The sequence below is a fragment of the Rhinichthys klamathensis genome, unplaced genomic scaffold (genome assembly GCF_029890125.1).
Source record: "Rhinichthys klamathensis goyatoka isolate OS25496 unplaced genomic scaffold, OSU_Roscu_1.1 h1tg000055l_1, whole genome shotgun sequence".
Taxonomy (NCBI): Eukaryota; Metazoa; Chordata; class Actinopteri; order Cypriniformes; family Leuciscidae; genus Rhinichthys; species Rhinichthys klamathensis.
The window spans coordinates 110,714-124,866 of NW_026606600.1; the positions used below are offsets into that span (position 1 = coordinate 110,714).

The 14,153-nt window shown below is 35.8% G+C and overlaps 1 protein-coding gene across 1 annotated transcript; it reads left to right on the plus strand.

Moving 5' to 3' along the window:
* The first annotated feature begins 12,133 nt into the window (after window positions 1-12,133).
* Window positions 12,134-13,807, plus strand: LOC130083366 (uncharacterized). Its single transcript, XM_056248378.1, has 2 exons — window positions 12,134-12,145; window positions 12,359-13,807. The coding sequence occupies exons 1-2, from the start codon at window positions 12,134-12,136 to the stop codon at window positions 13,460-13,462; spliced, it is 1,116 nt and encodes a 371-aa protein (XP_056104353.1). The 3' UTR covers window positions 13,463-13,807.
* The last annotated feature ends 346 nt before the right edge of the window (window positions 13,808-14,153 follow it).

The window sequence follows — 14,153 nt, forward strand, 5'->3', positions numbered from 1 at the left end:
TTTTTTTGACAAAGATTTAAAATTGTTCGTGGTCTATAACCTGTATCAGAATGAGGTTCGCAATGGTGCGCCCGAAGGCATGGGTTGAAGACCCAGTCAGTGACGTCACGATATGTAAACCTACCGACCCCTTTTTTTTTTTTTTTTTTTTGTTACTGCAAACCAAAATATTTTTAAGGATGGCCTTATGCCAGCCGCAGCTGGAATCAGCTTCCAGAGGAGATCAGATGTGCTCCTACAGTAGTCACATTCAAATCCAGACTCAAAACACATCTGTTTAGCTATGCATTTACTGAATGAGCACTGTGCCACTGTTCGTCCGACTGTTTTTACTGTACTGTTTTATTATTTTTAATTTTTTTTTATAATCTCTGGAAGAGATTTTGAAGGAGAGCAGGAGAGTCTTCACTCCGATGAGGCGAGTGAAGGAGTAAGTTAATTATACTGCTGAGAGTATAAGAAGTCGCTGAGAGCGTCATTAAGGGTTACAGCAGCAGACAGCGCACGCAAAGCGTGCTCTGTGGGGGCCCCGCTGGGCATTACTGGTGTAGTACCACCCCAGCAGAGTACGTCCCAGGGCTAGAGATCCAGTGGCACCGTAAACCGGCTCAATCTCTTCCATCTCAGATAGGGGATCCCCGAATTTAGTGAGGCAGTTAGGGATACTAACAAAAAATAGGGTTGTTTGCCAGGGAAGCATCAGGAACGATTCCGAGAGAAAAATAAAATAAGTTGTGACCAAAATTGGCGTGGACCAGTATTACTTTATTTTATTTATTTTAGTTGTGACCCAAATTGGCGTGGACCAGTATTACTTTATTTTATTTTTTATTCTAAACTGTTTTAATTATTTTTATTTGTTTGATTATTTTAATTTCTTCTATGTAAAGCACTTTGAATTACCATTGTGTATGAAATGTGCTATATAAATAAACTTGCCTTGCCTTGCCTTGCCTTGCCTACGTGAGCTAGAGATTTAATGCCGTTTAATGCCGTTTCACCTGCTGTGACTCCAGTGCCTTCATCTGTTCAGTCTGCTGCGGGTAATTTGTTTGATCCAAGTAAATACTTTAAGCTCGTTCCTCCTTTTCGAGAGTCAGAGGTCGCATTTGAGCGCATTGCTGCTAAACTAAACTGGCCTAAAGATATGTGGGGGTTAATGTTACAATGCAGTTTAGTAGGTAAAGCTCAAGAAGTATATTCTGCTTTGCCCATCGAGGAGTCGCTTGATTATGATTTGGTGAAAGCTGCTGTTTTGCGAGTTTACGAGCTTGTGCCTGAAGCGTACAGGCAAAAGTTTCGCAACTATATTAAATCGGCTAAACAAACGTTTGTGCAGTTTGCACGTGATAAGAGAGCTCTGTTAGAAAAGTGGTATGCCGCTTCTAAAACTACTATGTTTGAGCAATTTCAAGAACTGATTCTGTTGGAGGATTTAAAAAAAAAAATTTCAGACAATTTAGTGATTTACCTAAATTAACAAAAGGTTAAGTCCCTCTCAGCTGCTGCAGTGTTGGCGGATGAATATATTCTGACACATAAAACTGTATTTTCTTCTGCTGCTAGCCCGAATCATGTTACTTCGATGTTTCCAAGTGTGCAGAAACCTTTGATGTACACTCGCTCAACGAAACCCCATGGTGCGCTCTACAGTGCAGAGTAAGGAAGAGAGCAAGAGTGTTGAGAATAAAAGAGTTTGCTTTTATTGCTTGGACCCAAATCATCATATTGTTGATTGTAAAGCCTGGAAAAATAAGAATGCTGCCTTCAAGCCTAAAAGTGTAGCTAATATTGTTCTTGAGCCAATGTCTGGTGCTGAGAATTTTTCCGACAGTTCTGCATTTACTCCCTTTGTGTTTAAAGGTAGGGTGTCAGTTTCTCTGGATGGTACTATGAATTCAATCAAGATTTTGAGGGATACAGGGTCAGCTCAATCGTTTATACTGGAAAGTGCATTCCCAGCTAGAAATTTTTTGTTCTAAAAATGTTCTGAGAACATTACCATGCAGTGTTCTAATAATGTTTTCAGCGGGTAGTTTTCTTTTGGTTCCCAGAATGTTCTCCTAAAAGTTCTAATAACATTCTTTAAAAACATTCTAAATATGTTTAATGCTAACATTGTTAGAACATCATTCCCTAATGTTCTTATAACATTTTCAGCGGGTAGTTTTCTTTTTGTTCCCAGAATGTTCTCTTAAAAGATGGCAAAACATTCTCTAAGAACACTCTGAAAATGTTTTGTGATGACCTTCTATAAAGGTTTAATCATAACATTTTTAGAACATTATCCCCTAACATTCTTATAAAGTTTTTAGCGGTAAGTTTTATTTTTGTTCCCAAAATGTTCTATTAAACAAACAAAAAAATGCTTAGCTATAACATTGTTAAAACATACAATTTTATTAATCTCAAAACTAAAACATCAAAATCTAACAGGTTTATAAATGGCATCCACATAAACTATTAGAAGTTCTGCATACAGTAAATGCCCAACACTATGAAGAACTCAGTAAAGTCACTCATGCGTCTTGACTGCTGTGTTTGCTCAGAGCACTCATCATCAGTCTTTGCTTGTCTTGGTTTTTGCAGAAGAGTAATCCAGTCATCTGTATTAATAGGTGTTCTACTGTTCTTCTCTTCTAGTTGTCCAGTTGCTCGCCCAGTTAGCAGCATTGAGCTCTGTTCTCTGTGTGCATGGTAGAGTTTTTCCTCAAAGCCTAAAAAAGAAGATCATGCATTAGTGTAAACAGAAAGAATACACATACATTAAGATCACAAGCAATATTGACATTGAAAACTTTCAAAATTAGCCAGCCTAATTAGTAATCAGAAATTATTATTCTGATTATGTAAATTTTTACAGAAATTATGTAAAGACTAATTTATTGAAAGTATAAATATGATACCTTATGAGTATCTTTTTTTGTTTCTGTAATTTAAAACATATACTTAATCCATTATATTCATGTTAATAACACAACTAGAGGCTAAATTATGTGAACAAACTTTGCTGTTGTCTTGAGAAGCCTGAAGCTGAAGCAGGACTGGAGCTCAGGTCGCCGTGAGCACAGCTCCAGCACGTCACAGCGCTCGCTGCCCACGAGGCTAGTGCTCTCACATAACAGCAGTTATAGTGTCTATGGATCGTTACATTTCTTACAGATTTCTGCTTGTTTTAAATCAGATACAGATAAAGTAGCACTGCATTTGAATGCATTGGCGATAGAACAATTTCTAGAGTGAATTAATCATACCTGTAAGTGCAGTGTCTCTTTGCTATTAGTGAAGCTGTAAGTTTTAGTTACTTTAAAAGCAGAAATAAATATATGCTAAGCTAGTTATTTTAAAGCTAGTTATTTTAGTCAATAAAGTTTTAAATATGGATATTTTTCTTACACAAATGCATCGCTTCGCTTCAAAAGGCCTTTATAACCCCGCCAGAGTCGTGTGGAGCACTTTTATCATGGATGGATGCGCTTTTATAGACGGCCATTCACTGCCATTATAAAGCTCAGAAGAGCCAGGACATTTTTTTAATATAACTCCGATTGTATTCGTCTGAAAGAAGAATGTCATATACACCAAGGATGACTTGAGGGTGCGTAAATCATGGGCTAATTCTCATTTTTGGATGTCTTTTGGATGAGATCCTTTATGGTCTGTGTTAGGTGCTTTTAGCACTAAAGCTCTAGGAGTTAAGAGTTGAACATTTATGTCTCAGAAATCATAATAATAATAATATTTAGTTTAAATAGGTTAACAATATGTTGGCTTTCTTAAACCAACAAAATTATTTCCTAACATTTGAACAAGATTACTATAAACTGTAGCCTACTATAATATAAAGGTAATTCTATGAAGATTTACAACAAAAGTTACAAAAACACTTACCAGTTATAAGGCTCTTTAGCTCCCATATCTATTCACCTCTGCAGGTTTATGTTTGCTTCAATAGTTGCCAGATTGTGTCCTTTACATGGACCATCAGCAGAGTAATTACCTGAAATATTTTAAAACATGGTCTGTCAACACACAACGATTTTACAAGCACATATACAATATTTGCTAGAAACACAAATGACTGAAAATTGATTTAAACTCCAATTTAGATTTTAGATTCCAATTTTTTCCATTACCTCTTTATGAATTACTGAAATATTATTAACTTTTAGTTTCAAAAGACATAAGATTAACACTTAAGCACTTAAGCACGTAGCAAAAATACAGTAACGTTATTCGTATGCATAGAACACAATACCGGTGCTACCTTTGTTGTAAATTGAGACTTTATTGTGTCATCGGTGTTATAATCATCTTGAAACAGGCAGTTTGGAGTCTGCATTAAAACAAATCTAGCTGTTATTCAAAAGTAACATACACTCAGATTTATTGCGACTGTCATACAATTCTAAGAAAGTAAGATCTAATACTGAAAGTCATTGATATATCAAGGATAAGAGAAAGCTATGTAAACTGAAAAAATACACACAAAAAAAAAACTTACAGTTGTGAAAGAGTTCAGTTCCGTTGACCAGGAGTTCTGTTGTTTTGGGCCAATGTGTCAAATAGCCAATTTAGACAACGGACATTTTGCGCCGCTTTCTTCAACAAAAATGTTACTTTATTCGCGCTGTTTCTCGATTTCAAATTTTCTTACGTCATGGGAAAATCACGCTGTGATTGGTGGTTTTAAACATCGATCTACAGTGGCCTCCAATCAGCTTCTCGTCTCTTGTAAACACATTTCGCGCAACAGTTCAGTCCTCAAAACACTTCACGAATGCTGTTTTGATAATGTTCCTCTTTTATTATGGAAAATCATGCCAATATTTTATAGGTTAAAATAATTCTACAATCTCTTACCTAAACGGCTTCCCTAAAATATCCTTAAAATTTTATGAGCTTTTGTTAACACATTATGAGATTTTGTCATCTCAGGCCAATAATGTCCTCAAAACATTTGATTAATGTTGCTTTGATAATGTTCCTCCTTTGTTATTGTGCCAATGATTAACAACATCCCTAAAAAATCCTCAAAATGTGGGTAACACTTTACAATACGGGTGCACTAATATGCATTAATTCATGTTTAACTAATGCACAGATAATCATGAGTTAATGTATGATTCATGAAGAACTAAACCATTAATTAATTATTACTGCATCAGCAACTAATAAAGAGTCTATATGATTAATAGATTAAGTAATACATGAATTGCTATTAATTAAACGTGTCATCATGTATTAATTCCTTAATAACATATTTTATTAACTAATAGTGTAAATTAATGTGTTAATTACCACAATTAGTCAAAGCTATGCACTTCAACTTCCAGTTGTCTGCTTTAATTAATCATTAGCTAATGATTTGCAAAGGTATCATTATGTTATGACTTTACGTGTTGAGGCACATCATTATTAACTAGTCATTTAGAAATTGTAGTAATTTACACATGAATTTGCACTAACAACGAAGTAATTAACCCCTTCGCTGTCACCCCCCCTTTTGAGAATGGGGGTTAAAATGCACTATTCAAACTTAAAGGTGCATTGCGCATTTTTTTTCATGTTAAAAATACCTGTTTTTCTTCCTATACATGCTTAAAGAATTGCCTGATGGGCTGAATGAGCCCTTCTCTGCTTACTGAGATTGCCTCTATAATCCTGTACAGTAAAATATATAAGAGGGATTCAGGCTCGAATTTGAGACTGGGCGTGACGTCATGCGCGTTCACGCTCACCAGGCTGTCTCGCAAGTTTGTGTATTCGCCGGCGCCGCCATTCTCCGCATCAGCGGACAACTCGTGCGTCAAAAGTAGAAGATGGATTCAAAGAGCCCGGCTTGTAGTCCATTCCAAACCCCAACGCAAACTCCACGTAAAGTAAAAAAAAAGAAAGATTTTGTGTAGTGCCACCTAAAGGGCCAAATTGGAGTCAGACAGGCGTCGGAGTAAGACGAGAGTCAACCTCGGGAAATGGAGAGATCTCCGGTCTGCTCTTGGTCTCAAACGGGATCCTCAGTTGGCTTTTTTCTTGATAAAACGGTAAGATATAGCCCAGTCTCTAATGTTTGATACGGCCAATCTATGTATGACAACAAATGACGATGCGTAAAATGTGTAATGCTTTAGCGCGTAAGCTAAATACATATACAATCAGAATTGATTTTATACCATTGTCAGTGAACAGTTTCATAGGAATTGTGTTCGGACCAACAAGGAAGAACGCCGTTGCATTGGCTATATTGTCTTTTTCGGTAAAAATAGTAAATTGTAAATCCTTTCACTGCTGTCACTGCTATCCTCAGTGCTTCTCTCCACAGTAACATCAAATTGGTCAGAGCTCGTATTCTATCAAAACGAGGAAAACGTAAAATATTTTGGTATTGTGATAAAATACATGTTAATGTGTCAATACAAGTATTGACACATTTCACATTAATGTTTGTCAGTGTGTATTGTCCCTGTCAAAATATCTACTAAATAAATCAGCGCTACATGTAGTTTAGTGATTAGCAAAACAGTTCAAGATTCTTGAGTGTGATAACATGCTGAAAAATATGACCGATAATTAGACACAAATTTTGAGTAAATTCTAACAGAAAAAGGATGTATTGTTATTGGAATATTCTCAGATCAATACAACAGGCTGAACCCCGCAAGTCTTCGGCAGCTTAGCCTGTTTTGGCTTTTATGAAGACGTCATGGTGACATTTGATTGTTTATTACCTTGAGACATTTGAGTGAATGTTGTTGACCAACCGTGTACGGTATGATTATTATTTTGAACTATTGCGAAGTAATCAATTATATTGTTCATGAACGTGTTTTCATAACAATACAATCATAGGTGGATACAGATACAGTAAACACATAAACAAAGTTTTCTACTACCCCCGTTTTCCCCTCACACATAAGAGTAATTTACTCAAATGTCTTTCCTTCCATATATTTGAAATGACTTGCAGATTTATAACTTTATTACCTCTAAAGACATTTTGGCTGTACTGTACACCAAAGATCTGTACAGCAGATGCTCCTTTAGTTATGAACAGCTCGTGCATGCGTGCGTGTGCGTGTGGTCTATGAGCGTGCACAACTCTGGTTGCAGTTTCGCTTGTCGCCAGAGGGGAGGTAGTTCTGCAAAAACTCAGAAACCTGCGTTTTGCACCTTTAAATGGTTGTAATTCAAGAATGCTTTGGAATATATACCCAAGTTTGGTCTTGTTTTAAAGAAAACACTCAGCAGATTATTGCTGAAGTGAAAACACTTCAAAAAATGAAAGTATGAAAAAGTTATGTAAGTTTAAATTTACAGTAAATCAAATATACTGTACTATATATTTTTTATTTTATATAAAATATATATTTTACAAAATATTTTTTACTATAAAATTACTATAAAATCAAAGCCATAAATCTAACCAAGTTATGTTCCAAATTTGAAGTTGATATCACAAAAATTGAAGTTCCCATGAGATTTTGTTTAGGCGTAGTACCAAAAATAGCCACCGGGTGCCATTGAATTCCATTGAATTTAGTTGTAAACATTCTGCCTTATCAAATTAATAAATTTCTGTCCAAATATCAATTCTGTCACAAAATATGGAACCTTGAGACACAGACCTTTCTGACAATATGTGTTTTGTCATGATTAGAAAAGGTTTTGATCATAAATTATGAAATATAATGATGCCCAAAAGGGGAGGAGCCTGATAAAATAATTTAGAGTACCGTTTCTATGGTAACGCAACGTTCAATTATAAAACGGTTTTCACAGGAGGAATTCTGAGTTTATAAGCTTTCAAATGATACCTAATTTATGATAACTACTAAAATATGTGATATAATAAAAAAGGTGATAAAAAACATAATATTATATTTTAGAGGATAATATATATATATATATATTATAATGTTTAGAGGATAATATTATATTACACTTTTTTATTGAAAAATACTAGATTATATGTTTTATTATGAACTTTTAGCATAAAAACATAAGTTTCAATGATTAAAAGGGGGTGCATCGACTTTTTGTGACAAAGGTCAGACCTCCTGTTATGATGCAGATTTTTCGAGGTGCACTCTTGTCATAAATTCATCAATTACTCTTCCTACATAATTTGTAACACAAAACAGGGGTAGAATATCTATTTAGAAGTCTTAGACCTCTCCAACAATATATAATTTGTCATAATTAGATTAGGATTTAATAGAAATATAGTGAAGTAAAGTTAGGCGTCCCGCTAGCGGGACGGTGACAGTTAAGGGGTTAATCATGTATTAATGCATATTAGTGTACCTGTATTATCTGGAAGTTGAAATACAAGGCTTTGGCTCATTCTGGTAATTAACATTAATTAACACTATTAGTTAAAAAAATGAGTTATTAGGGAATTAATCCACAATTACATATTTAATTAATAACAATTCATGTATGAACTAATACATTCACCTTACAGACTCTTAATTAGTTCCTAATGTGGTAATCATTAATGAATAGCTTAGATAATCATTAGTTACATATTAATTCAGTATTATCTGTGCATTAGTTAAGCATGAATTAATGCTTATTAGTGCACCCGTATTGTAAAGTGTTACCAAAACATTTTATCATCTCAGGCCTCAATGATATCCTCAACACATTTTACGAACATTGATTTGATAATGTTCCTCCTCTGTTATTATGGAACATTGTGCCAATGTTTTATAAAAGATAACAACATCCCTAAAAAATCCTCAAAATGTTTCATGCTAAATGTTCTAATTTTGTTAAAAAGTCAATTGAAAGGAATGTTTTATTAAAAACATTTTATCATCTCAGGACTAAATAATATCCTCAAAACATTTTACGAACGTTGATTTGATAATGTTCCTCCTCTGTTATTATGGAACATTGTGCCAATGTTTTATAAAATATCATTCTACAAACTTTTACTTCAACAACATCCTCAAAATGTTAAATTTAAAACATTCTAGTTTTGTTAACACGTCACATTACAAGAACGTTTTATAAAAAACAGGCCTCAATGATATCCTCAAAACATTTTACGAACGTTGATTTGATAATGTTCCTCCTCTGTTATTATGGGACATTGTACCAATGTTTTATTGAGAACATTGTATTATCTGTTATCTCAACAACATTCCCAAAACATCCTCAACATGTTACAGTTATAATGTTCTAGTTTTGTTAACACGTCACATTACAAGAACGTTTTATAAAAAGCACACTTTCATCTCAGGCCTCAATGATATCCTCAAAACATTTTGAGAACGTTGACTTGATAATGTTCCTCTTCTGTTATTATGGAACATTCTGCCAATGTTTTATTGAGAACATTGTATTCGCCTTATTTTTAACGGAAATACGGACGCAGCCAGTTGAAGGTTTTTTTGTGCGAGACTTCCGGTCAGGCACTTCCGGTAACTGTGTAGTAACTCACTTTTCACTGTAGCGGCGGTAAATCAAACAAGTCTCCATAAACTAACGTTAATTAACTCGTCGTTATGGCTTCGAGGAAAACCGGGATTGTTTGTGCAGTTAGAGGTTGTCATAATAACTGGTACAAAAGAAAGATTTACTTGGAGCAGGAGTGTTTTGATCATCGATCGCGTACGAGAGCTGAATGTGGATGCGATGCGCCCTACGATCTTCACCCCCCGCCGAAGAATGAGGAATCTCTTCGCCTGTGGTTAAAAGCTTTAAATTTGAAGAAACCACCGAAGCGACCGTATGTTTGTTCTTTTCATTTCGTGGACACAAGACCCACAGAAGACCACCCGATACCAGAAAAGTGGCTGGGCTACGAAGTCCCAATAAAAACACCAAGGAGACGTGTCCAGAGGTTAGCAGACACAGGTAATGTTAACTCTTGTTAGTTCTCAGTTTGTGTCCCTCTTGACAGTTAATATCTTTCACATAAAGCCAACTGTCTTTTAAGTTTGTTCTCTCTGTATATTTATCCATTGTGCATCAATTAAAAGAATTTACATAGAGGACAAAAATGTCCGTGTCAAAAAACTGTCATAAACTTTTAAGATTGGGAGCACAGACTTAAGTTTGGTATCATTTCAAAAATTGTACAATGGTAAATTTTTACCATTGTTGTGTTTTTAATTGGCTAATACGGAACTTAGTAAATATACAGTAAATTGTAATAAATTACAGCATTTTACTGTAATAATGCTACTAAAATCACAGTAGCACTGCTCAGGGCTCAACAAAAAAAAAAATCCCCACTGGCCCCCAGGGCCAGTAGATCAGAGTTTTACTGGCCCCTTCTATATTTTTACTGGCCCTGAAAGAAATAGAATGAAAAGCACTTTTACATTAAACTGTATTTATTGTGTACATTAGGATGAATTTTTCTTGGCCCCTCACAATGACAGTAAACTAATTATTACATTACATGAGTGATGAGTTACATAAGCTATATTTTCACTTCAAAATGGCGAAATTAGACAAAAGTATATTAGTTTGCCTGATTGTTTTTGTCATACGTTTAACATTTATGACCTAAAAAAAAAACTGTCAATGAAGAAAAAATGAAGAACGCGCTGAATCTGATTATAACAAGACTGAAGCGAACACAAATTTGTGTATAGCTTACACTTAATCACACATTTTTAGGGCGGCTAGGCAGAAGTTTAGGGGGGAATTTGATTACACTATTTTTAGATAGCCCGTCGGCAGGCCGGTTATGCATTTTGCATTTTGGTCGGCTTTTGTTGTAAATTTCCGGCAAACGAAACAGTACATGCCCTCATCGCCTTTCTCCACCCAGGTGTACTGCGTTTTCCATGACACTAGGAATTAGGACTGGGCGATATGGCCAAAAAATCATATCTCGGTATTTTTTGGTTAAATGGCGATATACGATATATATCTCGGTACTTTCTACGTTTTTCTATTTGGATAAAGAAAATCTGTATTTATTTAAAAAAAAATATTTCACATCCTGCTTAATGATATCCAAACAATGTTGATATTGAAGGATATGGAAACAAATATAGTGAATGTAATGTAGGCTATGCAATATATTACGTGCAAAAAGGTTAAAATCACATTACATTCTAACATTACAATCTAAAAACAAAAATAATGCTTTTGTTTTTAAAATGACTAAGGCTAAACTAAAAATGAAAATAAAAACAAAAGCACAACTAATTATATAGCCTGCATTTGATTACCCCGTTATAATGCTCACTTTCATAAAAACATAGGCCTACTTGTAGGTTTAAAATTCCACATATGGCACATTTATTGTCTCCAACAACAAATATTTTAGCAAGATGTATATTTTAGTCAGAATTATTGCGCTACTCTTCTGTGCTCGTCTGTTAGGCGCGCGTGCTCGCGGCGGCGCTCATTCACGGAAGCTTGAATATTAGCGGAGATTCACTTGCAGAAGCTCGTCCTCTCCTGACAGTGAAATGGACATATTTGTTTGACTTTCTAACATTTACAGATGGAGAATATACCTCTAAAATGTAAGTTAAGCACTGAGGAAAGCACCACGTCTCAAACGCATTAAACAGCGCAAGTATTTATCTGTCAGTCAGCAACAGTATCTGTCAGAGCATCTGACAGGGCAAGCTGCTTTAAACTTGTTAACTATATCTTACCGGTTATTTTGAAGTGCTTAATATAAGCTTGTGTCATGTTTAGGACAAATTGTACTATGTTTTTCACTGCAGGAGCTCACACTGCGTAGGCTATACTCCGCTATTTTTCAGATGTGCTCGTATCAAACTACTGTATCGATATCAGTATTGCCTCATTCCATATCGTTTAAAAAAAATCGATATATTGTACAAACTCGATTTACCGCCCAGCCCTATAGGAATGTCCTCTTTCTCGTATCAGCCTCGTAGTTCTTTGACATTTTAACACGTTATTACCTGAAGTAACATTGACACTCTTCGCGCCACTGTATATGACGTTTGCTGTTTGTTTTGCTGATGGCCATTCACTGGCCCGCGCGGGCCAGTGACTGGCCAATCAACTAGCCCGACATACTCTTTTACTGGCCCCGGGCCATCGGGCCATTGCTTATGTCGAGCCCTGCTGCTGTATAAATACAGTACTTTATTGCGATACATCCGCGATATTAATGCGATATGGCGATATGGCTCAGCTTGTCAGTTAACTACGGCTCTTTTTAGTAAATGCCGCTCCATCTGAAAGCAGGTGAAGGCGATTTACTACTAATCAAGGAACCGGCTTTACTGACGAGATGCGCATAACAATATCGTGCGATATATCGCCCAGCCCTATATGCAATATGATTATTTGAATGAGCACTAAGACAGGTGTTTCTCTATTAGCTTGCTATTAAGGTAGTTGTAAGTAGTCTAGGCATGTTTTATGTGTTTTGCTAAACTGGGCTAATGTGGTCTTATGTTTGGCAGATGACAGCCACTGTGATGAGGAGGCTGACCAGACCATTCCACAGTCAGAGTCACCTCTGCATAAAGATGCTGACACTCAGTGGGAGGTGCAGGCACTGATGGATCACCCCTACACATTAGGAGGAAAGATGAAGGATGTATGCGACAGAGAAACACAATGTGGTGGAGAAGTACCCCTTGCCCATGCCATCCTGAAGAATGACACTAGCTGTGTGTTGTACACAGGCCTTTCTCTCAATGTATTTTTTGATCATGTTAAATATCTGGAACAGTTCTATAAAGCAAACTTTAAGATGCACGAAATGGATCAAATATTGATGACCATGATGAAACTCAAGTTGAATCTACTCCAGGGTGATCTTGCAGAACGCTTTGCTGTGTCCCAGGGGTTAGTGAGCAGGATCCTCTCCTACTGGATAGACACAATGGAGGAGCACATGAGAATCTACATTCCTTGGCTGCCACGGGAGACAATCCGGAGCACAATGCCTCAGTGCTTCAGGGAGAAGTTCCCCAACACCACCTGCATCATTGACTGCACTGAGACCAATCTGCAGAAACCACACAACCTTGACTCCAGAGGCGAGTCCTACAGCCATTATTATTCCAGCAATACTATAAAGTATTTAGTTGCTATTGCCCCGTGTGGGCTTGTTATGTTCATTTCTCCTGCTTATGGAGGCAGGTGTAGTGACAAGTTCATCACTCAGGAGTCTGGCTTCCTGGAGTATCTTCGTCCCGGTGATGAAGTGATGGCAGACAGAGGCTTTACCATCAGAGATCTGCTGTTTGAGAGAAGGGTTAACCTTGTTCTACCAGCGTTCACTCATAAAGGAGGGCAGTTGTCTGATGAGGATGTAACTGCCACAAGGAGGATTGCAAATGTGCGCATTCATGTGGAAAGAGTTATCAGGAGGCTCAAAGTGTTCAAAATAATCTCCCAGACTGTACCCATCAACTTGGCACACAAAATGGACAAAATCCTCAGAATCTGTGCGGCCCTTGTAAACATGCAGGGGGAAATCATCCACGAGGATGCTGATTGAGCATGGACGTATATTATCCATAATATTTGTAAATAATTATTTGACAGCCTGCAGTGCCTTGATTGTACTATAATTTTCACATATGATTTGTCTTTAACATTCTATTTTTCAGATATCTCTATTCTGCACTGCTGATTAGTTATTTTATAGTAAATTGTAAAATGGAATTATGATATACAAGAATGTGTTTTGGATCTCAGGTTTTATAATAAATAGTTTGTGTTTGACACCTTGATGTTTTCAATTTTCTAATGACTTTTCACCTATTGTATAATATCAACTTATTTTTAGACTATTTAATTGATTACAGATACAAAAACATGATATTTAACTTGTCCAACTAAAATGTGTATTATTAATTTTCTATCTTTATTAATTTGAATTGCTAATGTAATTTGTTTTATTTAGTCATATTTTGATCGAGTGGATGATGTCCTAACCACATGTAAATAACTAAAAAAGAAGACAAGGAGGCAAGAAGTTACAGTATTTCACTAATGGAATTTATTAACTCATGTCATTTGTTTACATTGAATGTATTTACAATTATTCATTTTTAAAATGGTAAAATAACACTACATTTAAACATTTCACTTATGGCATTATTTGTAGGCCATGTATTATACATATTAATTATAATCTCAATTACTATTAAAATGGTAAAACATCACCATCATGTGTAAAACTGAGC